General features: G+C 50.3%; 2 protein-coding genes across 4 annotated transcripts; one reads left to right on the plus strand and one right to left on the minus strand.

The window, feature by feature from the left end:
* Positions 1 to 250: 250 nt before the first annotated feature.
* On the minus strand, positions 251 to 18190 carry LUC7L (LUC7 like). Of its 3 annotated transcripts, XM_083872598.1 has the most exons (11): positions 18079 to 18190; positions 16170 to 16264; positions 11260 to 11358; positions 10443 to 10553; positions 9656 to 9799; positions 9088 to 9264; positions 8304 to 8392; positions 3968 to 3997; positions 2890 to 3054; positions 1844 to 1905; positions 507 to 618 (listed from the first exon to the last, which is right to left on the minus strand). In XM_083872598.1, exons 1-10 carry the CDS (start codon positions 18137 to 18139, stop codon positions 1878 to 1880), a joined length of 999 nt encoding a protein of 332 aa, XP_083728724.1. In that variant the 5' UTR covers positions 18140 to 18190; the 3' UTR covers positions 507 to 618; positions 1844 to 1877. The 3 variants fall into 3 exon arrangements, with proteins under 3 accessions (XP_083728723.1, XP_083728725.1, XP_083728724.1); XM_083872597.1 differs by lacking the exon at positions 1844 to 1905 and having other exon boundaries at positions 251 to 618; XM_083872599.1 differs by lacking the exons at positions 1844 to 1905; positions 18079 to 18190 and adding an exon at positions 17401 to 17419 and having other exon boundaries at positions 251 to 618.
* A 2900-nt stretch (positions 18191 to 21090) lies between these two features.
* On the plus strand, positions 21091 to 23182 carry PERCC1 (proline and glutamate rich with coiled coil 1; the record flags this gene model as incomplete). Its single annotated transcript, XM_083872384.1, is given in 3 exon segments — positions 21091 to 21270; positions 22425 to 22433; positions 22435 to 23182. Coding segments are annotated over 3 exon segments (783 nt in total). The 5' UTR covers positions 21091 to 21244.
* Between the last annotated feature and the right edge of the window lie 1559 nt (positions 23183 to 24741).

Raw genomic sequence — 24741 nt, forward strand, 5'->3', positions numbered from 1 at the left:
GACATAAAAATGAGGTGGCTAAGTACTAAAAGGAAGAAAAAAAATAAATCAGAATTTTCTTTTTAACATATATAAACAGAAGGAAAAAAAATAGAATTGATAACCAGTGGTACTGGTGTGCTCACAGAGGGTCAGGTGGGTGTTTTTGGGAAGGGCTGAAGCGTTACAAAGGTCAGGGCAGCTCAGGGCTCCAGGCACAGCACAGCCCTGACCACTGTGTCAGGACAAACACGGGGTGTCCACACTGGCCTGGACTGAAAACCATCCATCCAGATTATTTATTCCTACTAAAACAAAACCTTGTTAAACAGTACGTAACTCCTGTTGTCTCTACAAACTCACAGCTACCTGCCAAACAATAAAAATCCCAAACTACAAAAGATGAGTTGTATTCAGTAAATATAAATGGGAAATTTAGGCTTTGTGTAGAATGTTTATCAGACTATTTACAGTGCAACACAGATCGTTTTTTGAGTTCAGATCTCGCCAGCTTCTCTCTCTTCTGACCTCTTGGAACGAGATTTGCCATTTGTGCTCTCGTGCCGCCTCTCAGAAGAGCTCTTCTCTTTCCTCTCTCTGTCTCGGGACTTTTCTCTTGAAGATCGATCTCTAGAAGATCTGAAGTACAAAGCAAACCATCTCTGTCAGCTTCACCACTAACAATTGTCCAACACGTTGTCCCTAGCAGGGCTGTGGGATGCCAGGAAGGTGCCTGGGTGCTGTGGCACGGGGAGTGTGTCCCCCATGGCAGCCCCTGTGGGCTCTCTGCGAGGTTTCTCTGAGGGAAAATCAGCTCTGCAGTGCTGAGTGCACAGCACAGCCTTTGTTCCTCCTTGCTCTGAGTGATCCTTTCAAGCTGTTGCCACAGGGGCTCTCCCAGGTCTTCCCTGTGCCCCTTATTATTTTTCTGGGCCATCCTGAAGTGCCTACAATTTCTTCCTCATCTCGGACTCAGCTCAGTTTGTGGCTTCCAGAGCAGTTTTTCATTATGCCCTGAGCTACTGGCTTTCTGCTCAACTGCTCTAAATACCAACTGGATTCTTTGCTGGCTCAGCCTTGGGCTTCCCACTTTGCATCCTGACAAATGCTGGCTCTGGCAGCATCCCGGGTTCAGAGTCAGGATATCTGAGATTTATATCCACAGCCCACAGCACGGGCACATCTTTTCACAGCCACTTCCCTGTGTCAGCCCACGCAGAATTAAACAGGAGGCTTCACATTAGGCCTAATCTGAAAGGCTGTTTCTGGTGTGATTCCTGCCAGCTTAGGGAATAGCAGGATTCAAAAGGAGCTGATCCTGAGTGAGCTCAGCTGAGGCTCCTACATTTTACTCCAATAAAATACACAGGTTTTTTTACAGTCACAACAGAAGGTAGAGGTTCCACTTTCATTCTTGTTGATTTTAAGGTTTGAAAATATTGCAAAATTGAGATCTGAAAACCCAACAACCATTTCATTTTCATTAAACTGTGTCATTTAACATCAGTCTGTCTGACATTAACTCTCTACCTTTTCCACAACAATGCCTGCTGCATGCAGACCTCCTACTACCCTGAGATCTCCAGATCCTCTGACACTCTGCATTTCCTTCAGCAAGTGAGACCTCAGACCAGCAGAACCTGAGGGCAGACTTCATTAACTTTCAGAGTGAAAACACAAGCTACCCTCTTTTAGGAAACAGGGTTTTGCTGTTTCTTCTCTTGTTTTTGTTATGTTTTCTCAAACTGATCCTGGCCTGTCCCCAGCTCTCAGCAATTTTGTGCAGGTGTGTCAGTTGGCCAATCCCCCTGCAGTCTCATGGGCTGGTTTGGATGTGTTCAAGGGTTCCGAAGTAATCCCTTACCTGCTCTTTAGTAATAGTTATTACAGGATCTTCCTCACTTCCTAATTGTCCAAACTTCTTTTCTTTATTTTTCATGTTCAAGACAGATTTAAAAAAGCACTTTAGTATCTCAGCCATTGGAGAATCAACAGTATTTACACCCCCCCTCAATTATTAACAGACTTATTTTTCAGACCATTATTTCCCTCCCCTTCACCAGGTATCTTTAAAAGAAAAGCTGTTCTTACCCCTTAGCTAAACTGACACAAGACACACAACAATAGGTTGTACTTGAGTGCTGGTGCCTTATCAGGTGACAGTGTTAAAGCACTCCCATATTCACCAGGAGTCTTAAAAAAAATTCAAATCTAACCTCAACAATCACCTGGAGGCAAACTTGCTCCTGGGCTTAGAAGGGCTCTAAGGGAGCACAGTGATTCCAGTCAATCTTTCTAAGACTCTACACACACTTGCCTCATCCTTCCTCCAACACAGGCTGTTTTGCTGAATTTCAGAAAAGCTTTAAGCCCTTCTTTGGACTACAGTGCTTCTCCTCAGAGACAGAAGAATGGTAAACTCCTCCTGTATTTCTTTTTCAGGAGGAAAGAGTGCTGATTCCTAAAGAATTCTCTCTCTCTCAAGCAGCCTTCTAACAGATGATCTCAAACCATAGACTCCTTCTCAATGCCAGCACTGAGAGAAGGAATCTGGGAAGCAGAAAATAACTACAGAAGTGTAATATCCAAACTGCCTCTCAGGCACTTGGCTTTTACAGCCCCAGGGAAACTCAGCTCAGGGAGGCTTTGTGCTGCTTCCCATCCAAGGAGCATCTTAAGGCTCAGCACTGCAAATCAGGGAATCTGTTATGTCTCCTAGACTCTCCTCTCAGCTGGGATCTCCTGTACAGCTGCTGCCCTGGGAAATCCTGCTTTGGCCCAGGAGCTGGCCTAGGCCAGCAGAGCTGCTCTGGAGAGCCCTGCCACACTCCTGCTCGCTCTACGGGCCAGGGAGGTCACTGTGAGGCAAGGAGTCCCCTTTCCAGAAGCCCTCCTGTGGGGAATACATACTTGTGTTTTGAACTCCTGTCTCTGGAGCCGCGGCGGTGGCCTCGGCTGTGGCTGCGGGAGCGGCTCCGGTGGCGCCTGTGCCGGTCCCGGGAGCGGGAGCGCGACTTCCGCCGCTCCCGGGAAGCCGATCGGGAACGTCTCCGCCTCCGCTCCCGAGACCGTGATCTGCAGGGAACACAGACAGCCTCAGTGCCTCGGGTCTGCACCCCTGAGCTCCTCCTGAGTGACAAACACCCAGAGCATCAACACAGTCCAGCCCCTGCCGCCCACACCTCCTGGGACTCGTGGTACCAACAAAATGCCAGTGGGTTATTCAGTTTGCTGGAAAGCTTCTAGAAAAAGCTCCCATCGTTATTGTGAGCATGTGGAAAGGGCCAGAGCAGAGCTTACAACCCTGCATTGCTCACAAGTGAGGCTCGTGGAGTGAAATTACCATAACCCTAAGAGAATCTTCCTTGTCAAAGTCCTGCGCTTTAGAAGCAGATTTATTTCACTCTGCTCTGGAAATAAGAAATGCCAAAGGAAGGCAGTAGACAGGGAGATCTCCAGGTCCATTACCACAGAGAATGTTGCCATAGCATTAAGGCAAGCTCTTCCCAGAGATGTGGGGGCTTTAATCTCAGATCTGTGTATTTTCACATCTGAGGTATTATATATATAACAGATACCTCAGATATTACAATCATGAAGTATATCAGGTATTTATTGAAAGAGGCCTTGAGGACATTCATGGGCTCACACTCTGGAGCACACAGAGCCCATGCTGGCCAGGCTACTCTAATAAAATCAATTTAAAACTCAGGTGGGAATGAGTAAATAAAATTTAATTTGAACTCACTAAAAATTATAAAGCAAAGAGGGGAACCCATCCTGGCCAGCTACTCAGCACCTGCTCTACAGCCCAGTGAGCCACACCAAGCTGAGCAGCAGCAATGAGGTGCCCATACTGCACTTCCATCTCTCTCAGGGAGCAAACCAGATACTGAGTGAACTCCATTGGTGAGACCCAGGAAAAGCCTCAGCAGCTGGAGAGAAAAACAAACAGGCATTTGGGAGAAGTGCACAACTGGGCACTCACCTTCGACGATCTCTGTTTCTTGATCCAGACCTAGAAAGAAGAGGACAGTTAAGTGAGAGAAGTTATGCACAGTCAGTGGGTTTTCAATAGGAAAATTCATCCACCCTGGCAGCTCTTCACAGGAATAATCAATACCTCAAGTGATATATTAGTTAAAAAAAAAAGCAAGCTTGGAAATAAAACATTTATTTAGCTTCAATTTTTTAAGACCAAGAAGAATTTGTCAAAAACTGGAAAACATGAATTTCTGCACACTGAGCTTCATGTCACTACAGAAGATGTCTAGAAACCAGACACGATTAATAAAGCACCCCACTGAACCTTTCCAATTAATTTTCTGTGCATGTTTACATACTCTTTACTCCCTGCAGTCCAACACCAGCTGGATCAACTCTAACATTTTCAACAAGTGCCACTCTCCAGTCAGAAAGACATCTGCCAGTTTTCAGATTTTGGTTCCTTTGAGGCAGTTGCATGTTAAAGGGGTTTTAATAAATAGTCTTTTCTCACTCCTTGTATTTGTTTACCAAATGTTAGAAGGAAATTTGGATAAGTAATTTTTTTCCCTTTTGGGAAAGATAACTAAGGAAAAAAAAGAGAGAGGACACAGCCACAAGAGACAAGTGACAGAGATAAACTGAAAATCCTTAGAAAGCACTTGAGAAGAATAATCCAGGCCTTGTTATCCTTTCTCACATTCCACAAGCTTCAGAGCTCGTGTGTGGCACTCTGAGCTTCCTGCTGTCAGCATTAGCTCTTGACAGTTTGTAAATAACAACGGCAGGATTCTTTCAACTTCAGCAGCACCATTACTCAGCACCACTTAAAATACCTCTGCACATGGAAGCTACAACCTCCCTCTTCCTCCGTGGCCACATTTCAGAGCCAGCTGAATATAACATGCTGTCTGAACAGTCTCGTTTTGCTTTAATTAACAAGTGTCTCCTCTCCCTATTTAATGACTTACTATGATAGACTCACTCCTGTAACTGCTCCCCACTGCACACAGACTCACACAGAGGTTCCATTTACACCCCACAGAGCTGTTCTGGCACCCTGACATGACATCTACACAAAAACAAGAATTTAAGAAGCAATAGAGAAGCATCTGTTTTAATAACATCATTTAAAACCATGCCTGGATAAGACAAGATTAAGAAAATTTATGTTATCTGACATTTCTTCACAGTGAGATGGGATTGTTTAGTCGTGCTAGAAAGTAAAAAAAGCCTCCAGATTTAGAAGGGAATTCAGGTGAGGACTGTAAACAAAGTGGAGCTGAATTTGGAGTCTGCAAATGAAACATACACTGTGGCAACACGTATGACCAGGGGAAGGAAAAGCTGATAAACCAGGAGAGCAAGGCAGGAACCACACACCTTCACTGCCATGTAACAGAACCTGACAGAGCAGCAGTACCCCTGTAGATACCTGGCAGGCAGCTGGATTCTTTTGGTGGTTGTAATTACTCCAAGTTCTTAATGTTCTTTTTCCTCCTGATCACTTTATTCTGAACCACCAGTGCACACATCTACAAAAGCCCTTCTGCATCCCCTGAAAAGCCTGGCTGCCCTTTCCATGTCTATCTTCCAAGCAGGAGTATGCACAAAAAACATCTGATAATCCCTCCCTAGAAACAAATTTGAGAATTCAGAAAGTATCCAACAAAACAGCATTGTCCTTACTAGCCTGAATCATTGTACTGCAGGAGACAAAAGAAGACTACTGTCCATAGGAACAAGAGGCTGAGCAAATCTATTTTATTTATTTATTCCTCTTTCTTTGTCCCTGTATCACAGATATTTTCTGCTGAGTTTCATAACCTGTCTTTTGTCCAGTTTAACACAAAGGAAATCCATTTTGGCACCTCCACCAGATTTGTTTGCTGTTGTGCTCTGGAAGCAAACACTGAGGTCTCAATTTCCCAGCAGGTCACTTCTCCACAGAATTCCAGTCTGAAGAGATTCCTGGGTACCCAAGAGCCACCAGCAACATCACACAAGACTTGTGCTTATTACCACTAGGGTGGCAATCCAGTTCCCTCATTCCCATGTGGAATCAGAGTTTATTGACAAATTAATTACAGCTGTGAGAGGCAGAGTGTCACAAGGGAATCCCACAGGTCTCCAGGGATGTCACAGTGTCAGTCACCAAAGTCAAGCCATGCTCTTTCTCTTACTGAAGTAACACCATGAAGGTGCTGTAGGAGTATGACAAGAAGAGTTCTGAAGGAAACATGCTTCCTGTGGTTCCTTAAAGTAAGGATAGCTTTATGCTATGGGTAAGTGAGGCTGTCTGGATGGTGGTAGAAATCACCAATGAGTTTTTGATGGAAAAATGCCTCTGTGAGCACGGTGTGCACAGTTCCCAGCAGGTAAGTGACCAAGAAATCTGGACCCTAACCTCAGTTCTGACACCGAGTGTCCACTGGGAGAACCACTGTCCTCCCTCAGAGCAAGTTCTCATTTTGGAGCAGCAAATGATTTGACCTCTTCTGTATGGCACTCCTGACTCCTTCATAACCAGTTTTTCTGTGGACAACACAGGAGCCTCTGCACAGAGCCAGAGCAACGGCCACAGTCATTAAATACTGTCACATATAGAAACAGCAAGAAATCAGACTTCAGGTCAGCTCCATGCAGTTCTTAAAGCTTTCCTATTCCTGTTTTTTTCTATTCAAAAGCAGCTTTCAAACGCCCTCATCAGATGCATCCACATACGGACTACCTGTGAATACAAGAGGCTCTTCAGCTCTCAAGAATTGAGGGCTTGGGTTGTTTTTTTTTTTTTTTTGAACACTACAACAAAAACACAGGCACACCACAGGAGGAAGAAATCCAGTATTTTGAGAAGATGTTGATCAACAAACAGACCCAGAGAGGTCTTCCTGAAGGCAACTTTGTTCAGCAACTTTCACAGAGAAACGACCTCCAGGAAGAGGCACCATGGAGACAAAGTGAGTCCGTGTTAGGCAGGGTCCTGCTGTGGGTCTGCCATGAAGCAGCTGCAGGAGAAAACACTTCCCATTTCACTTCCACATCTCGGACCACAGCAGCAGCAACGGCAGTGCCTTTTGATTAACTCCTGCACTCATCAGATAATTCCAGATCCTGCAGCTCCCAAACTCAACTGTGTTACAACTGCATGGATAACAAAGTTGTGAGGCTCTCCCGTAAGTGCTACAGTTCAACAGAAAACTGTAGCAAGAACTGCTCCTTCACATCACCCCAGGTAATCCCCAGAGAAAACCCACATAAAACACCCAAACTGGAGTTATGCATAAAATAATATGCATAATGAATAACAATTGGGGGTTCACATCTTCATAATACACTAAAATCACCACTCTGCTTCATGCTGGTATTTGTCAGCAATTCCAGCAATGTATAGCCAGAGCCAGCACCACAGTTATAAATCTCATATTCCTCAGACAAACTCACTCTTCAGCTGACTCTGAGTTTCAAAAATAGCTCTGCACAGGCAGCAATGTTGGGGTCTTTTTGATGCAAGAAGTAAATGAGGAGAACCACAGGAGGTAACCAGGGAGATGCTGTGACAATCAGAACAGCATTCCTACCCAGCCACTTCCTCTGCCCCTGTAAATAACCACCCTCCCCACACCAGGCTGTTTAACTGAGCTGTTTACACACAAGATGCCTCTTCAATTCAAGCACAGAAGAAATGGTTTTTCCAGTTCAGCTGGCAAGATGCAGAAGAGCTTTCCCTGGGAAAACCAGTGTTCCAGCCCTTCCCACTGCTCAGGAATTACAGACATCTGAGCAGGTGACACAAACAGAGCTACAACCACAAGAAGAAGCCACTCCTTGGGATCCCTCAGCTTCCTTAGGAAATGCTTGCCAAGGCTGTGCCAAAGAACCTCACTTATTGTAGAAAAATTCTATTATTTGGCTCATGGACACCAGCCTGTTGTCACCTCCAGGCAGTGAGGAGGGCTGTCCAGGGAATTTCTGCATGACTACTGCCTTTTAAGCAAGCCTAGTCCTCACTCATCCTAAACTTTCCCACTCAGATGCTCTGGATGAGGGTGTTTTATCCAGATTCAGATTCCCTAAAACAGGGATTAGACCAATGTAAGCCTGAAGACTACAGGGAACTCCCACCTTTCAGACAACCTTTTGCAGAGGTTAAAATACATGTATAATCACTCTGAGGTGGAGTGGAGCATCTGTGCATTGTTTTTATCTTTCACTGAATCCCAAGATGCTCACACAGCATCTGGAGCACATCCAACAGCAGATGCTGAATTCCTGCAGTGCTCATGTACAAGGAATCAGATAGTCTAAACTTCACAGGCCAGTTCCCAGGTCCCACTCACCGTCTGCCCATCCTCTCCTCTCGTTCCCTCTCCTCTCTCCGTCTCAGACGATCCTGGTTTCTCTTCTCTTGCTTTTCTGCCACTGTTTTCTAGGGGACAAAAATAAACCCACATCATATTTCAGCCACGCAGTAACAGCCATTATTTACAGCCATACAGTAACAGGTCAGATCTGCAGGAAGACCATTCCAATAGCAAGGCAAAGAAGCATTTCACTGCATTTTATGTGCTGAGTTAAGATCTCTATCAAGGTTCTTATTTTTCTCAGTTGAGGCAATGACCTCAATGCACTGTGAGTGAGGCACAGGAACCACAACTCTTACTCAGCTAAAGGTCTGTTTGCAAGCAAGGCCAGTACCACAAGCCATTACAAATCATTTCAGAAAACTCCTAATGGCTTCAGCTACTCAAGATCTTTTCACTGACAGAACCATGTGAAACTTCAGTTCAAACATTTCATTAAAAGTTCCAAAGTAAAAAAAAAAAACCCAGAGTAACAAATTTCAGTCATGTTAATGAGAATTACTGTACCAAAGCTCCAGGGAATAAACTACAGCAGTGCTCTGGTTTGACTGATTCTGAGGGTACATATTTAGTTACCCAGAAAAGACAGAACAGGGCCCAAGACAAGGCTAAACAAAGCTCCATTTGATGTTTTAGGGATTCTGCAATCGGAAATTTCTGAGCTTTTACAAGCCCTCTGCAAAGAATTCTGTATTAATTTAATAGAAGTGTTCAAGGTCTTCAGAACTACAAAGAAAAGGTTTAAAACAGAGAGGATTACCCTCAGCTGATCCAGTTTCTCACGAATCTGAATGAAACCCAAGTGTAATTTGCCTCCAAAGTGGTCAGCAAGACGCCGGTCGTTGTCATGGAGACCCAGATATGCTGAACAGACTTCACACACACGCAGCTTCTGCTGCTGGAAACTGGATGCAGGCATTGAATTTCGGTATTCCTCCTACAGGGAGGCAAGAAAACCCACACAAATGTCATGGAACCCTTACACAGACACAACCCTCCAGGGAAACCCCTGCAAAGAATTGCTTTGAAGAATCAAACCCCACCCTCACACAAAGGGGGTGCCACACAAATGCTCTGTGGGCACAGTCTATCCCTGCAAGGGACTGGTGACCAAATATTTCAGAGGACAAAGCCCTTCCTGCCCCACTCAGCTCTCTGCACTAGATAAAAGTTTCTAAAAATGTTTTTATCCACCACACCACACTGCCACATGCTTGCTGGCACATGGCTGGGACTGCAAAAGGAGGTGCTGGCACACAGAACAGAGGTAGAAACCACCCAGCCTTAGCCCAAACCTGTGACAACTCACAGGAGAGCCAACAATGTACCTCTGCCTCTTTCTTTTTCGCTCGGACTTTCTCCACTTCCATCAGGATCTTTTGAGACTCATCAACATTTCCTTCAGCTCCCAGCTGTTCAGCTTTAGCTAGGAGTTTTCCAATATCTTCATTCAGCTCATGTACTTTCTCTGCCTGAAGGGAATAGTAAGTTTTTAGTAAAACAAAAATGTGATAAAGCCTACAGTACAACTTTTTTTTTTTTTTTTTTTTTTTTTTTTAAGTAATACTGTGTAATGAAATCTGTTATTGGAAGATGACCATGCATCTCCAAAAATCCCTAACAAAAGGGACTGGTGGACCAATGTCAATGCAGTCACAAACAAATGGCAAAGAGAGAAACTGGATGTGGTGAGATCATGACCTGCCAGTCATTTCTGACTTACAGGTCAGCACAAAGGCCACAAAATCAGCTTCAGAAATATCTTGCATTGGCCCAATTAGGCGAGTTCCCAAAAAAGGAAACTCCATGAGCATTTGTTAAATGAAACAAAAATCATGGGATGATGGACTTAACATTCTCAATTATTATGGTAACATTTCATAGCATGGGGAAGAAACCAATACGCTTTATTTCCATGCTAAAGCAGCCTGTTTTAGAGTTCATAGTGCTCTTTAAGTTTGCCTCCAGAATGGCCAGAGCAGCCATTTGAGGAGGATGACTGGATTCCCCAAATCCCCTGTGGAGCCTAACTCCCCAAAATCACTGGAGTCAGAGAAACAGAGCACCAGTGCTCTCTGAGGCTTTCAGAAGCGAAGTTTAATGAGAGGCCAATACCTTTGCAGACACTTCAGCACTGATCTCTTCCTGTGTCTCAGCCAGGCGTTTCTTGGCCAGTTCTGTTCTCCTGTCACACTCTGCAATGAAGGATTCCAGGTGATCCATTGCCTGCATGATTAGACAAAGAATTATGAATGAAGGTGCTCTCCGTGCCAGATGTAGCTTTGACAGCTAACAGCTGAAATCCTGTATAATGCATAAACAACCTCAAGAACAGATGCTTTGAGAAAAAATACAACTGACACTTTGCAGAACAAGTTACATTTGACTCCTGCCCTGTAAGCCTGACCCAGTTCCTTTACTCTGACACATCACAGGATGCTCACATCAACACAGCTTTGTACTGGAACTTCCTTCCTATGCAGGAGCAACAGGCACAAAGACAAAAGCACTGGAATAACATGAAAAGGAAAGACAGAATTGTGCTTTCCCTTGATCTGTTCTATCACAGAAAGGTGAAATGAAAGCTAAATCTGACAAAAGTTAAACTACTGAGCAGAAAGCTTTTAATGTTTAATCTCTTTCTGGGACAGGGCATCAGGTTATAAGAAGCTGGTAGAGAGCAGCAGGTGTGGGATCCAAGGAATGCCAGGGAGCCTCCCAGCTAGCTGGGCTAATGAGGTGGCAAAGGCCATAATTACCTCTACATTCTCAAGTCAGCAGTCAGGCTGACATTCAGGAAGGGGCTGCACATTCTGGACAGGTAACACATCAAATAACATGATGAGCTGAAATGGCCCCTGAGTTCTGCTGTACAGCTCAGTAACCTCAAGAAGCAGTTTCCACAAAAAGAATTAAATTTCTCCATACTTACATCCAGCTCAAAAAACAGGTCTCTCTCTTTACTTGCAATCTCATAATCTGCTCGCAGAGCCAAGTCATGGATCTTTGTACATTCCCCCAGGTCCATTCGCTGTTAAAAGAAAAAGGAGAACCCACATGAGAACCTTCCATTACAGGAACAAGCAGGAGGAATCTCTTGGCAACTGCATTGTATCAAAATAAAAACTTTTCACAAAAAGCAGCTTCCTCTTAACCTCTCAGTACCAGAGCCAGCCACAAGAACCACATGCCTGCCAGAATTCTTTTTCTAGGTGTCTTGGGAACAACATTAAAACAGCCCAAATGCTTTAAGTCCAGTTCTACACCAGGTCTAAGGCTCAAAAATGACTGTGAGGGAGGTGGGTCCTCTCCAACAGGCACCAACTGCAAATGCCTCCTATCCTGGAGGCACAGCACAGCAAAACATCCCTTGAGCCTGTTTAAAGCTCCTCTGGAAATGCACATCTGTGTCAGGATGAGCCCAAGTAACACATGACATACCAAACTGTAGGATAGACACAGAATGCTTCCTATCAACAACAAAAGGACTTAAAAAGGATTAAGGGCTACAGCCAGTAGAAATGCACAACCCCACACTCAGCAACAACAGACTGTTAATTCCACAGCCAGACCCTCCCCACATCCAGCTGCAGCCTGGAATTTGAAAACCTGCCCAGCAAAGCTATGTCCTACACATAAACCCATTTAATGAGAGACTTAAGAGCATCTCTCTTCCCAGAAAGCTGCCCTTCCCTCCCAATGCACTCCAGGCTATTTGAATTTATTTTTTCCTCCCACTTAGTAGCTAACAGCCTCATGAACCCAAGCTGATTATGCTCTCAAAACATGGAAGCTGCATTTCAGCATTTTCAATTTTTCTCTTATTCAAAGAGAATATTTCTCTTATTCTCAGAGTAGAAAAAGGAAATGACATTTTGAAAGCCAAAATAATAAAAGCCCTGATTGTGAGCCACTGTAGGAATGGTAGGGTACAGGCCATTGCATGAGGGAACACCCCAACCCACCACCTTCTTCTTTCACTGTCACCACCAGTCCCCAGGAGCCCAAACCTCAACCTGCACAACAGGTGTGAACTCAATGAAGTGCAGAGAAAGCTGAACTGGGGTGATGCTGAATCCCTGTGGAATATCACAGACTAAAGCTGGGGACACTCACATGAAACAATCCCCTCAGCAGTGTTTAGAATGAAGCAAAGCAACTAAAGCAAACTCTTTAACAGTTTATGCTCAGGTTTTCAGCAGGTGCCTATTACTGGATTTTCTCTTCTAGAAAAAGAAAAAAAAAAAATCCAGATGAGTTGCCACTATTTAGCCTTCCTCATTTTGATCAGATTTACCAGAAGCAGGAGGCCACAGGCAGCAGGCTACAGAAACAGACACTGCATCCAGAATACTCCTGCTGAGCTCTCTAATGATAGAAATATAATACCTACAAAAAAAGCTTGTTGGTACTTTTAGAGCTTGATCATGTTCAACTTCAGACAAACCACTTCAAAGAATGCTGGAGAGCTACTGTTATTTTACCACGAAAATAACTTTCTATGATGTGACACATCTTTCATTGTTCTGGTCATTGCACTGAGATCACTTTCCAAGATAGGGAGAAAATAATGGCATTGGATGTGATTGTCACACATTACAAATATTCTTATCTGAGCTCATCCTGCAAGCTGAGCCATCAACCCCACTTCAGAGAAGGGGCTCTAACCACTTTAGAACAGCCAACAATGCTTGTTCTGAAGCTTCCCATTCCTCTCCCTGCTTGTTAACAGGCAACAATTCCCTCAACCTTCCTCAGGGAAGAACATTCAGTTCCCACTGGCTTATAAACCTCAAATCTTCCTCCATGTCCTTTGAGATGTTCTAGTGCAAGGAGATTTCCACAGGAATTGTTCATTGGGGCTAAGACCACCAGCCCTTGTGCCTCAAAGTCTCCTCTCATCCCAAGGAGGGCTGTCACTGCACACTCACCCTTCCCACAGAGACCATGACCTGCTCCAGTCAACACTGCCTGGTTTGTAACACAGGAAACCAGCAGAGCCTGGGCAAAGATTTAACTCCTCATCACACAAAGACATTTAGATGTCACTGATAATTAGTCATGCTCACAACATGTGCTGAGAAATCCACATTCTGAAGTATCTCTTTATGATCTCCACTGAATTTGCAACTCGCCACAAAAAGAGATTTCCACAAAGAAGATGCTTTAACAGTGATCAGAAATGCAGTTTCATCCAAGTGAAAAATGAAAGCACAGACCCCCCCTCAACCCACAAGAAACAATTCTAGATTGTTTCTATAGATTTCAGCTCATATTTCCCAGTAGGGGACACACTTAATTCCCTGGTTACATTCAACTTCCAAGGTATATTCAATCTGGGCAGCTTTGAGGCTCATCTATCCACCTTAGTGGAGCTGAAATTCAGGAGAATTGCCAGCTAATGCCACCTCTCAACGTGCTACAATACTTCCACTGACAAATGTGCTCACCATGAGCTGCAGAGAGAACTGACAAAAGATGTGCATGACAAGGGCCCTGGTAAGAGCCCATGGGCTCACTAAACCAACTCCTGTTCTCCCAGAATGTTCCTCCTTACCCACAGAGACCAAAGAGAACCACTGTAGGTTATTTAGTGGCAAGTTCAGAGAAGTTTCTGGGGCCAAAAAGAGAATAATCACATGAACAAAACAACTTAAAATGACAGCTCTTATGGTCAGGAACACTGGTGCACCTAAACAAAGCAAACATCAAGAGGCTTCCTGCAGCTCCCAGGAATATTCCAGAGCTTTGCTTACAGTCTGGACTCCTTTTCTTACTCTGCAGCTGAAGGTCAGTGAGTGGGACTCCATCACATTTCACTGAGCACAGCTCCCCAAGGGATCAGCTTCCTGCTTGCCTTCAATCAGCTCCCCACTAAGGAATATCTGCACACATGGAGGATGCAGCAGTAACAAAGCCTTAGGGGAGGACACAGCACAGCAAGCACCAGAAGGCTTGGAGCATCTGTTGGAAGTTTCCAAGAGGTCCAAGGTGCTGATTTCTGCAGTAATACACCCAGAGATGGATTATACCCCACCCAGCTGAGGCAAATTCACCCACAGAGCTCTTCCTAAGCAAAGCACTAAGGTGCCAGTGAGGCTGCCTGAGATCACGAGGAGGGATTGCACATTCCAAATGAGTTTCATTCTGTACTGGCAGCAGTGACAGCTGAAATGCTCTTCCTGCTCTGGACATCACATGTTCCTTCAACACAGATCTGCAGCACCAATACTTGCTCTGGCCCCAGGAACCTGCTGACAGAGGTGCAGAGCTCCACACCCGCTCCAAGGCCATCACACAATCATGTGGGTGAGCCACAAGATCACTTTTATTCCTGCTCCTGCAACTTCTGAGCACAAACTCCACAGTGAGAGGGAAAGGACAACTCAGTCAAGACAAGTAACAACAGAAGCAGAAGAAACAAAATCCTCAAGGTGCTCCTCTGCCCCAGGAGACTCACAACCCACAGGAAACACTTCAGACTTCCCCCATGCTTTGGCACCAGCTCACACACATCACTTGTGTTGAACTGCCCCTTCAACTCACCATTTACCCTCTTTCTGAAAATCTGCCAGAAGAGGCAGCCTTCATCTTCAAAACACCCTTTGGGCCCCAAAAAATGGTTGTAGAATCTCATGTCAAAAAACATACCCTGACCACAGTGACTTATATGAAGGATGGAAGTTTAAAATTCTGAAATGGAGGTGAAGTCATATGGAGGCTGATGGAGCAATAGCTGAAAAACATATTTGAGCTTCAAACGAATTTTAAAAAATAGAGGTACAGAGATTGGTATTCAGCTTTTCTAATCTTATTCTGCAAAGGCAGCACTGAGTGCTCAGAGCAGAGGCAGCTTTTGTTACAGCTCCTTCTACCAGTGCTGCCACACTCCTGCTATGGCAGTGACACAAGCAGGAGCAGCAGTGCCAGCTCTCCCTTTGCTGGAGACCCACTGTGTCCAGCCAGCTCCCTAAACGAGCAGCAGGATGGGCTATAAATAACCACAGCATCTTCCAACAATCTGGTTAAGTGCACACTGTGAATTGTCAGGGTGTTTCATGCAAACAACGAGGGCAAAGATGGATTTCAAACCTCCATATTCACCTCCTTGCACAGCCATGGTGACAAAGACACAGTTTCCTTTCCAAAGTCACGTGCAGCTTTCATCTGGGAGCCTCAAATGAACACTCACTTCACAAGAGCTCACTGTTAAAAGCCCACATCACCTTCTCCTCTCAGAGGCAGCACGTGAGCCAAACCTTTGAACATTGGCCAGCTCTGCTCCTACAGAGAGCTGAGACAACTCTGTGAAACCAGTGGGGCAGAGTGACACAAACAACCAGCATTCAGCCAGAGATGTGACCTGCCACCATCACCCCAAAAGCCACAGAAAAGCTGCTCCTCCATCAGGGCTGGGGAGAGGAGACTGAAAACCTCCAAGGATCAGTGCAGCTGCTAAGAAAACACCTGTTAATTTGAAGGTGTAGCAGTGAACAAGGGCAGCAGCCTGGCTACAGGCCTGGAACCACCACAGGACAAGCTTCAAGCTCTGATCAGCTCAAACTGCTAAAACAGAAATAATTTTGCAACTTCCCATGGGATTGTGAAAGAATTCAGGTGAATTTTGAGAGCTCCTGGTTTGATTTGTTGTTTTTAATTTTTTTTTTTTTTTGAGAAGTGAGAGCAGTTCTATAGACAGATCACAGGAAATGGAATTAGGATTGTGATTGCTCCCTGAGCACAAAGAGCCTGATCTCTCCTAGAAGTCACCCACCCTGCACAGACAAGAATTGTACCAACATCCTCCCCACCAGAATCCCTTATTCCAGAGGACACACTTACAGTTCCAGCCAGGATATCGTGGGGACAGCAATCCAGAAGGTGGCTCTTGCACACACGATCGTCTGTAAACTTCACCCTTTGTCTGGTTTCATCTCCTGAAATTCATGTGTGGTTTAAATAAGGAGACATTAGAACACCAAGAGATCACAGGCATCAGCATGAACATTTCACCTCAATATGCAGATTAAAATACTTGCTGCTCCTGCTCCCCAAAATTACTCAAAAAAACAAAACAAAAAAAAATCTTAGAGGGTAACAGGATATTCTGGAACATTTATAATTGGCAACAAACACTATTTCAGCATTTATTCATCCAGGACACCATGTTAAACACAGTGCTGGGAGCCAAGCAATGTCCAAGGCCTGTCATCGACATAAAGAAGCAGCACAGCCAGAAGAGAAAAGGAGACAGACAGGCTGGCTCCAAGCCAAAACCTGTTATTTTTTTTTCCCACCTTTTTTTTATTTATTATTTTTACAGTGAAGAAGGGGCAGGAGATACCAAACCCCACACTATCGGATCACAAAAAAACAGGGCTGTGCTGGGCAAAATTTACAGGCAACTGCTCTTTGCTCAGGTGACAACTGAGCCATCAGTCCTTTTAGTTTGGAACCCAACTATGCAGAGTGTGCTCTCCCAGGCCCTGCAAGGAAGGAGCTGGCAGGTCCTGGCCTGGAACACACCACGTGTGCCTCCCACCCTCAGCCCACCCTCAAGAGGACATTTTACACTCAGGAGCCACTTAAACAAGACAATATCAGAAATGCAAAATAAATTAAATAATAAAATAATTAAAAAAAAAAAAAGAAACAAAGTTAGTCAATACACACTGCGAGCTCCAACACATACTATACCCATCTGCATTCTTCAAGACCTCAGCTGCAGAATTTTATGCCCATTGTTGAAAAGTTTTAAAGGAAAAGCTTTCTTGCCCACACCTGCAGTAAGGAAGTCAGGGGAATGATACATAAAAGTAAAGGCAAAGTGGTAATGGTATGTGACAATTTTAAAGCTCATCTGTGCATATGACACAGGTATGTGTAAATACTAAAGTATGAATATAGTTTAGGATTCACAAGCATCCAGGAATAATGTCGTGTCTACTGAAAATTTTTTTTTTAATTTTTTTTTTCTTTCTAAGCTACACTTTTAAAGTTACTTGTGAAAAAAAGCAAACACTTTTTTTTTTTTTTTTTGTTATAACAGCTTTAAAAATTGGTTGTGACTCACGGCTCGATGAACATGAGGCTTTTCTGCAACTCCCTTGCAGATTGATGTAGGCAGGCAAAGATACACTGAACCTTTATAAATAAAATAGAGGGGCCACAATTGTTCAGTTTGTATGAAATAAAAATATGGGAAGCAATTCAATAGCAACTCAATACACAGAGAAAGAAAAGCACTTATTCACTTACGAAACAAAGTGCAAAGTGCCTGGACAGCCCTGTTAACGTGCCAAAGGGAATTTAAATACCCAGCGAGTCGCAGGAGGGAGACACAAACCGCAGCGGGACCGTATTTTTGCACGGGCTGTCACATTTCTCGTCTCGGACAGCACCCGGCGCTGCGGGCACACCTACCTACGCGCCTCTGGACGTGCGGGCACGGAGCCGGCCCTAGGCCTGTCCGCGGCAGCGGGGCCCGGGGCGGCGGCGCCGGGCGCTCTCTGGGGCCGGGGGCGCGGCGGGATCACCGCCGGCCGGGCGCGGGGCCTCCCGGGCTCCCTCCGCCCCCAGCGCGGACAGGCCTAGGCCCGTTCCGCCGCTCCGAGGCTGGAGCCGGGCGGACGGGGGCGGATCGCGCCGCAGGTCCGGAGCGGCGGCGGCAGCCCAGCCGGGCCGGGCCCCGCGCGGTGAGGCGGCCGCCAGGCCGCGGCGTTTCCTGCAGGCCCCGCCCGCCCCTACTCACCGTCCCGGGCCGTGCCCATGAGCTGGTCGAGCAGGGCCCGCATCTGTGCCTGGGCCGACATGGCGGGGCCGGTCCGGAGGCGGCGGCTCCGACCGAGACCGGGACACGGGCCTGGGGCGGCGGCGGCGGCGGCTCAGCGGCCTCAGCAGCGGCGACGCGCGGCCAGCGCTGAGCGGAAACGGCCCCGCCCTGCGCCGCGCGGCACGACGGGAAGGGTAGTCCGCCAGGGGGCGGGCCCGAGGGGCGGGGCCGGAGGAGGGGGCGAGTCTGAGCTGAGCGCAGCTGCGATTACGTCAGGGGGCGTGGCTGAGTGATGGGGCGGGGTCTAATCTATTATTCCCCAGGAGGCGTGGCTGGGGCGTGGTCTGACCGAATAAACAATTATGTCAGAGGGGCGTGGTCAGGCCGAGGGGCGGGGCCGGGCAGGGGCAGCCCCAGCACGGTCCCGGTCCCCAACACCGCCCTGGCAGCCGCCCCCAGGCTCGCCGGGCGTGGGCACAGTAGCCAGGCCGCAGTGACGCCCCGGGGACAGGCTGGTGCCCGGAGCAGCCCCGGGCCGTCCCCACCGCGCTGTGGCAGCACGGGGCCACCGTGGGGAGTGTGGAGAGGGGGAATGTGGGGCAAGGAACGCCCCTGCCGGGGCTGGGGGGTGATAGGACACATGGCCGGGGCAGGCGGAAGCATCAGAAGGTGGGGTGGATGCGTGGACAAGGGTTCGAACCCCCCTGCACACGGACACAGCCGGGAGAGCACCGAGGCCAGGGCAGTTCAGGACAGGACAGGACGGTCCGTGGCTGCTCTCCCAGCTGCCGGGGGCAGAATGAAGCCATGGTTTTGCAGGGAGCTTGGGCTGTTGTGGAGCTTTGCCGTGTGCTTCGTTCCCTGCTTTCTGAGCTCCAGCTCCAGCTCACACCATTCCCATGAGTTTTACCTGTTGTCCTTTCACCTCGAGCTCCTGGCTGTGGCTGCCCTATGGACGCTCCCTGTGCTGGAGAAATCCCACCTGCTCTTTACTGGCACAGGCTACAGAGGCAGCGAGGGTTAGAGCCAGAGCCAGTACAGGATGCTCCTTTTATCACAGCCATGTCTGGCTTTCCCCGAGACTGAAAGCTCCATTGGCTTTGAGGGAAATGCAGCGTGAGCCGGCCCCGGGCAGGGCTGTGTGCACCATCCCGGGTGAGCAGAATCAGCCTCACCTCAGAGTGGGGTCTGCAGCATCCCTGCTTGTCTGCAGACAGGACTTCCCTTCCCTGTGGGACAGGAGCTCCTCATGCCCAGCCCTGGCGAAGTCTGGAGCAGGGATGGCCACCCTGGGCACTCAAAGGGGTGCAAAGCCACAGGCCCAAGCCTGCTGCAGGAGCAGTGCTGTTGCCTCTCCCTGCTGCTCACCCTCAAAATGGTCCTGCTGAGCCCTGGATGTTCCCTAAATGCGTTATTCCTTCCCACAGAGGATGGACATCACTCCCAGCTCTGTGAGCCAGCAGCCAAGTCATGTGCTCCTCACACCTTGTCCCACACCTGGATCTCCTCACCAGCCGCCCAGCCCCTTCCCACATGGGCAAAGAGATAGTGCAGCCCTTTGGACTGACCCAGAGGCTGTGGCAGCTCTCCCCATCCCCTGCACTGCAGGAAGAGGGCCTGGGGCAGAGGTGGCCAAGGAAGGAAGCCTTTCCCTGGGGATCCTGGTGGGGACCAGGGTGGCTGTCCTGCTCCCAGGGCTGGTTCCCCCGAGCAGTAGCAATGCCCAGCTGTGCCAGGAGGGTGGGTGACAATGGGTGACATCAGGGAGCAGACTGGACGGTGCCCGTGGCTAATGAGCTCCCACCCGCCGTGTTTGCCCAGCAGTGCCCGGGCGGCTGCTGTGAGTGTTTGGAGAGAGGAGAGGGAGCAGTGCCCAGCCCTGCCCTGCACGGAGCCCCAGGGCTGCTGGCTCAGGGAGCGGGTCTGTGACAGCCCTGCCCAGGCTGGGACACTCTTTTCACCAGTGCTGCACCCTGCCAGGAGCTGGGGACTCCATCTCAGTGCTGTGGACACCTCAGAACACGGTGCTCAGGGCAGGAGGCAGAGAGGGCTCTGAGGGAGAGAGCAGGAGCTGTGGTCATGCCAAAAACAGGAAAGCAGGGCTGTGGCTGTCCCCAAGCCCAGTGGCCAGTGTCCCACTCTCTGAGTGTCCCCAACACCAGTGACAGGGTCTGGGTGCTGTGTCACACCCCTGCCATCCTGTGTCCTTCAGGTGCCCTGTGTCCCCTGGTCACCCTGTGTCCCTGGTCACTCTGTGTTCCTGGTCACCCTGCATCCCCAACCATCTGTGTCCCCTCATTTTTCACACCTGGCCCTGTTCTGTGCTGCCCCAGGTGACCCCACTGGCACGTCCTGCTGCCAAGGCAGAAATGGCACCTCTGGCACAGCCTCTCTGGGCCCTGAGCTGATTGCCATTGTCCCTGGCCTCACGTGGGCCAGCACAGCCACGGGCCATAGCATGGGGTGGAAATGTTGTCATCCAGCTCTGTCCCTGCCATGGGGCTGGCCCCACACTGTCCACAAGGCAAATTGATCCACCTTTGCATCCACAGTTTCCAAAACCCCTCCCAGGGCTGGTCAGGGAGCTCAAAATCCACCTCAAAGGGGCACAAGGCTGGAGATGAGTGATCTGGACATGCAGGAGGGTGGTGCAGCACCTGGGGGTACCCCTGGAAAGGCTTTGCCCACTGCAGTGGCAGCCCCTGTTTGCAGAGGCATCGCTCGATACGCAGTATGTTCTTCAGAAGATCCCTACTCCAGGAGTCAAAATAGCATGAAATTTAATTTTACGCTTATTTGACAAAGCTTGATTTCGCCTCCAATCAGCAGGGAGATAAGAGCCCTCGGCACAAGTGTGCGGGCAGTTTGGCAGCTGGGGCTGCCGATTTAATAGGTGAATTTACAGGGACAACACTTGAAAATCCCCTGGCTAGTGAACCATTAAGGTGAGCCCTGCCTTCCGTCCCCGCGTCCCTCCCCGCGCCGCTCTCCCGTTGCTGGGTGCTAAAGCAAACCCCAGCTCTGTTTACCGAGTCTACTATTACAATACGGCTACCAAATATTTGCCAGCCGTCAGCTCGCTGCTCCGCTATAAATACTTCAGGCCCAGGTGGAGGGACGGGCAGGGGGAGCGGCGCGGGAGCCTATGCATGGCCGGGCAGCAGCGCCAAGGTGAGTGAGGAACTGTGGCCTGGGGGATGCTGTCCTGCCCTGGGGCTTTCTCCGGATGAGGGTGACAGAGGGACAGGCTGAGGTGGCTCCTGTCCCCTCTCCCCACAGCCTGGAGGTGTGAGCTGCCTGGTGAGGCTGAGCCCCCCACAACCCACCCCAGGGGGGTACCGCGGTGGGGACGGCACAAAGAGAGACGCAGAGAGATGGCAAGGACAGTCTTAGGCTGATTGCAGGTCTCAGCACCATGCTTGGTGTGGCAGGAGCAGGTTTGGTTCCCCAGGATTTGTTCCTGCCCCCAAACCCTCTGAGCATGGCCAGGGGTGTCCTGCAGCGAGGCAGGGCTGGGGACCCTTCAGCACAGGTAGCACGAGCTGCAAAGGGGCCACATGCAAGGACACCCATGGAGGTTTTCTCAGGGAAACCCAGCTGAGCCAGAGCCCACCAGGGCAGGGCAGGGGAGCGGTGGGTTCACTCTGTCACAGGGAAACCCAAAAGGCCATTGTGTGGGCAGGGCATGGGGCTCTATGGCACTGAGCCCAGAGTGGCAGGGTGGGTGCTGAGCCCCATTCACCTCCACGCACAGCCCCGGGCTGAAGGGGAACATCCCTCTGCCCCACAGCTCTGGAGCACATCCCCATGCCCTGTATCCTGGGACTTGGTGTGGACATCCATGTCCCATGGATCAGTGCAAACATCCCTGCTGCCCCATGTCCCAATGACTTATGGACGTTCCCATTGTCCCACACCCCGTGGCTTAATGGGGACATCCCTGTTGCTCCATGTCCCAGGGTTCAGTCAGAATATCCCCACTGTCCCGTGTCCTGTTGTTTGTAGGGGAATGGCATCTCTGCTGCTCCATGTCCCACAGCTCAGGGCTGCGCTCCCACTGCCCCATATCCCATGTTTTTCTCCCTGCTGCCTGCTGTCCCAGGGCTGAGTGGGGATGTCCCAGGGGGAACACCCCCTCTGCCCTCTTTCCCACAGCTTGGTGGGGCCATCCCATTACTTTTAGGGGACATCCCTGCTTGCCCTGTGACCCCACCTTGGCCATGGTGTGGCACAAACCCTGTCCCCTGCCCTCTCAGGGCTGCTGGGTGATGGATCAGGGTTGGTGCCAGGGTGTGTCCCCCTGACCCCGCTGTCCCCTGCCGCAGGGTGAGTCCTGGGGGTCCCTGTGAGCGCTGCCATGGCCGCGGGTGTCATCCAGCCCCTGGCCGAGCTGCGGCTGCCCTCGCCCTTCCCGCACGGCCTCCTGCTGCCCGCGCACCCCCAGCCCGACTTCCCCGAGCCTGAGGAGGAGGAGGAGGAGGGGGAAGAGGAAGAAGAAGAAGAAGAAGAGGAAGAGGAGGAGGAGGAGGTGGAAGCAGTGGAGGAGAGCGTGAGGCCGGAGCTGGCCAGTGTCTCCAGCACTGCCGAGACCACCCTGCGCCTGCTCAAGTTCTCGGAGCTCATCAGCTGCGACATCCAGCGCTACTTCGGGCGGCGGGGCCGGGAGGAGGCGGCCAGCGGCCGGCCCGGGCCCCAGGACTGCGGCTCGCCCCAGAGCAGTGACACCGTGCCCGAGGTGACGGCCCCGAGGGCCAGCCCGGGGGCCGGGCACAGGCTGGGGCCGCTGGCAGAGCTCTTCGAGTACGGCGTGCACCGGTGCCTGCCCGCCCGCGGGGCCGGCGGGAGGACGCAGCGGCTGGAGAGAAAATACGGCCACATCACCCCCATGCACCGCAGGAAACTGCCGCCTTCCTTCTGGAAAGAGCCGGCCCCCGGCCCCTCCAGCCTCCTCCACACCGGCACCCCCGACTTCAGCGACCTGCTGGCCACCTGGACAGTGGAGCCGGGGCCGGAGCTGCCGGGCGGCGGGCGGGAGATGCTGGGCCGCCCCGGGCTGGAGGCAGAGCCCTTTGCTGGGCTCTGACCCCACGGTGGCCCCGGTCCCGCCACGTGCCGCCCGGTTAATGATAAACCCGGTGGCCCCAGTGCCATTGGGAGCCGCCGGTGATGGGACGAGTGAATAAATGACTCCCGCCAGGCACCGGCCTGTGCCGTGTCCTTTGCCGCCCGCCACCGCCGTGTCCCCGCTGGTAGGGACAAAGGGGCCACGGCCCGGCATCGCCCCCGGGGGCTGCTGGCGGCGGGGAGAGCAGGGAGAGCGGTGCCGGCAGGAGCCAGCAGCCCGTGTTTACTCTGCGCCCCAAGTCCGTGGATCCCGTCCCCTTATCTCGGCCGCGCCGGGGCAAAGGGCGATGCGGGGCCTCATAAAGCACCCGGCTGTCGGTTCATAGGGGGGATCCAGCACTGCCCCGGGGACCCTACAGCTCCCCTGCCCCATGGATGGGCCCACACAGGAGAGCAGGGCTGGCTCTTCTTCCCCACGGCCGGACCTGGCTGTTACCAGGGCCCAGCTGAGGCATCCTCTGCTTTGTGGTGGCTTTGTGTGGGTGGTGAAAGGGAAATCAGGATGGGGCAGCCCCCCCTGCCTTGAGCCCTGCTGGGGGGCAGCACCCAGGATGGAGTCCCCTCTACCCCCCCAGATTGTGCCCTGACAGCAGCAGGAGTGGGGACAGGGCTCATTTCAGCCCCCAGGGGACACCTGAGCCTGGACAGTGACCCCAAGGGAAGCAAGAGACAGGCAGCACCACAATAAAAGTACAAACAGACTTTATTTCAGCACAGATCCCGCAGTCAAAAGCCTCTCCAGGCACCAGGCTGCCTGTCCAAGTGAGGGAGGGGCAGTCCCAGGGCAGGGCAAGGCCAAGGAGAGGAGCCAGGATGGTGCAGATGGGAGAAGTGAGGGGGCAGGGCTGGCTTTGCTCCCACCCCCTCGCTCCCATCCACGACTGTGGTGAGGTTTGGGGTGCCTGGAAGGGCTCAGGCTGCTGGAAAGGGCCAAAACATGCCCCAGGAGTGACTCTGGATCCCAGTGTGGGAGCAGCAGTGGTGGGAGGACTGCAGGAGTGGCAGAGGGGCACAGGCTGCAGGACCAACATTGCCCCAGTGAAGGCAGCTCTCCCCTCCCCATCCCTGCCCCAAATCCCAGGGGTGTCTCCCCACACATGGGTTGGGGTCAGAGTGGCTGAGGGAGGCAAGAAAGAGCCAGAGGCAGCAGCTGCAGAACCAGGGGAGCCCTTTTATTGCACAGCCAAGCAGGGCACATCCACCTCCTCAGTCCCAAGGAGCAGGGAAGCCACCCAGAGCTCAGCCCAACCCAGCAAGCAGGACCACAGGGCAGCAGAGAATGGGGGCCTGGGGCAAGGAGGGAGCCCCATCACGTCCCCTCTGCTCCTCTCACAGGCCCTGTAGCCAAAACTAGAGCAGGGCTAAGTCCCAGACAGCCCAGACTGGGTGGATGAGGCAACAGAGGCCACGTGCCATGTCAGAGGAGTGTGCCCAGCTCAGTAGGGCAGTCCTGCTCCCCATGGAACACTCCAGCCTTCACCCAACCTTCAAGGAGAGCCTATTCCAGGAGCTAACAGA

The sequence above is a fragment of the Zosterops lateralis genome (assembly GCF_965231275.1).
Source record: "Zosterops lateralis genome assembly, chromosome: 15".
NCBI lineage: Eukaryota > Metazoa > Chordata > Aves > Passeriformes > Zosteropidae > Zosterops > Zosterops lateralis.

Excerpts from the sequence above, each read along its gene's own strand:
- LUC7L (XM_083872597.1), bottom strand. The coding sequence starts at position 18,139 with ATGTCGGCCCAGGCACAGATGCGGGCCCTGCTCGACCAGCTCATGGGC. Across the intron at positions 9,800-10,442 it reads GTGCTGAAGTGTCTGCAAAG|GCAGAGAAAGTACATGAGCT; the intron begins GTATTGGCCTCT and ends TATTCCCTTCAG. Across the intron at positions 3,998-8,303 it reads GAGGAGAGGATGGGCAGACG|GTCTGGATCAAGAAACAGAG; the intron begins GTGAGTGGGACC and ends TCTTCTTTCTAG.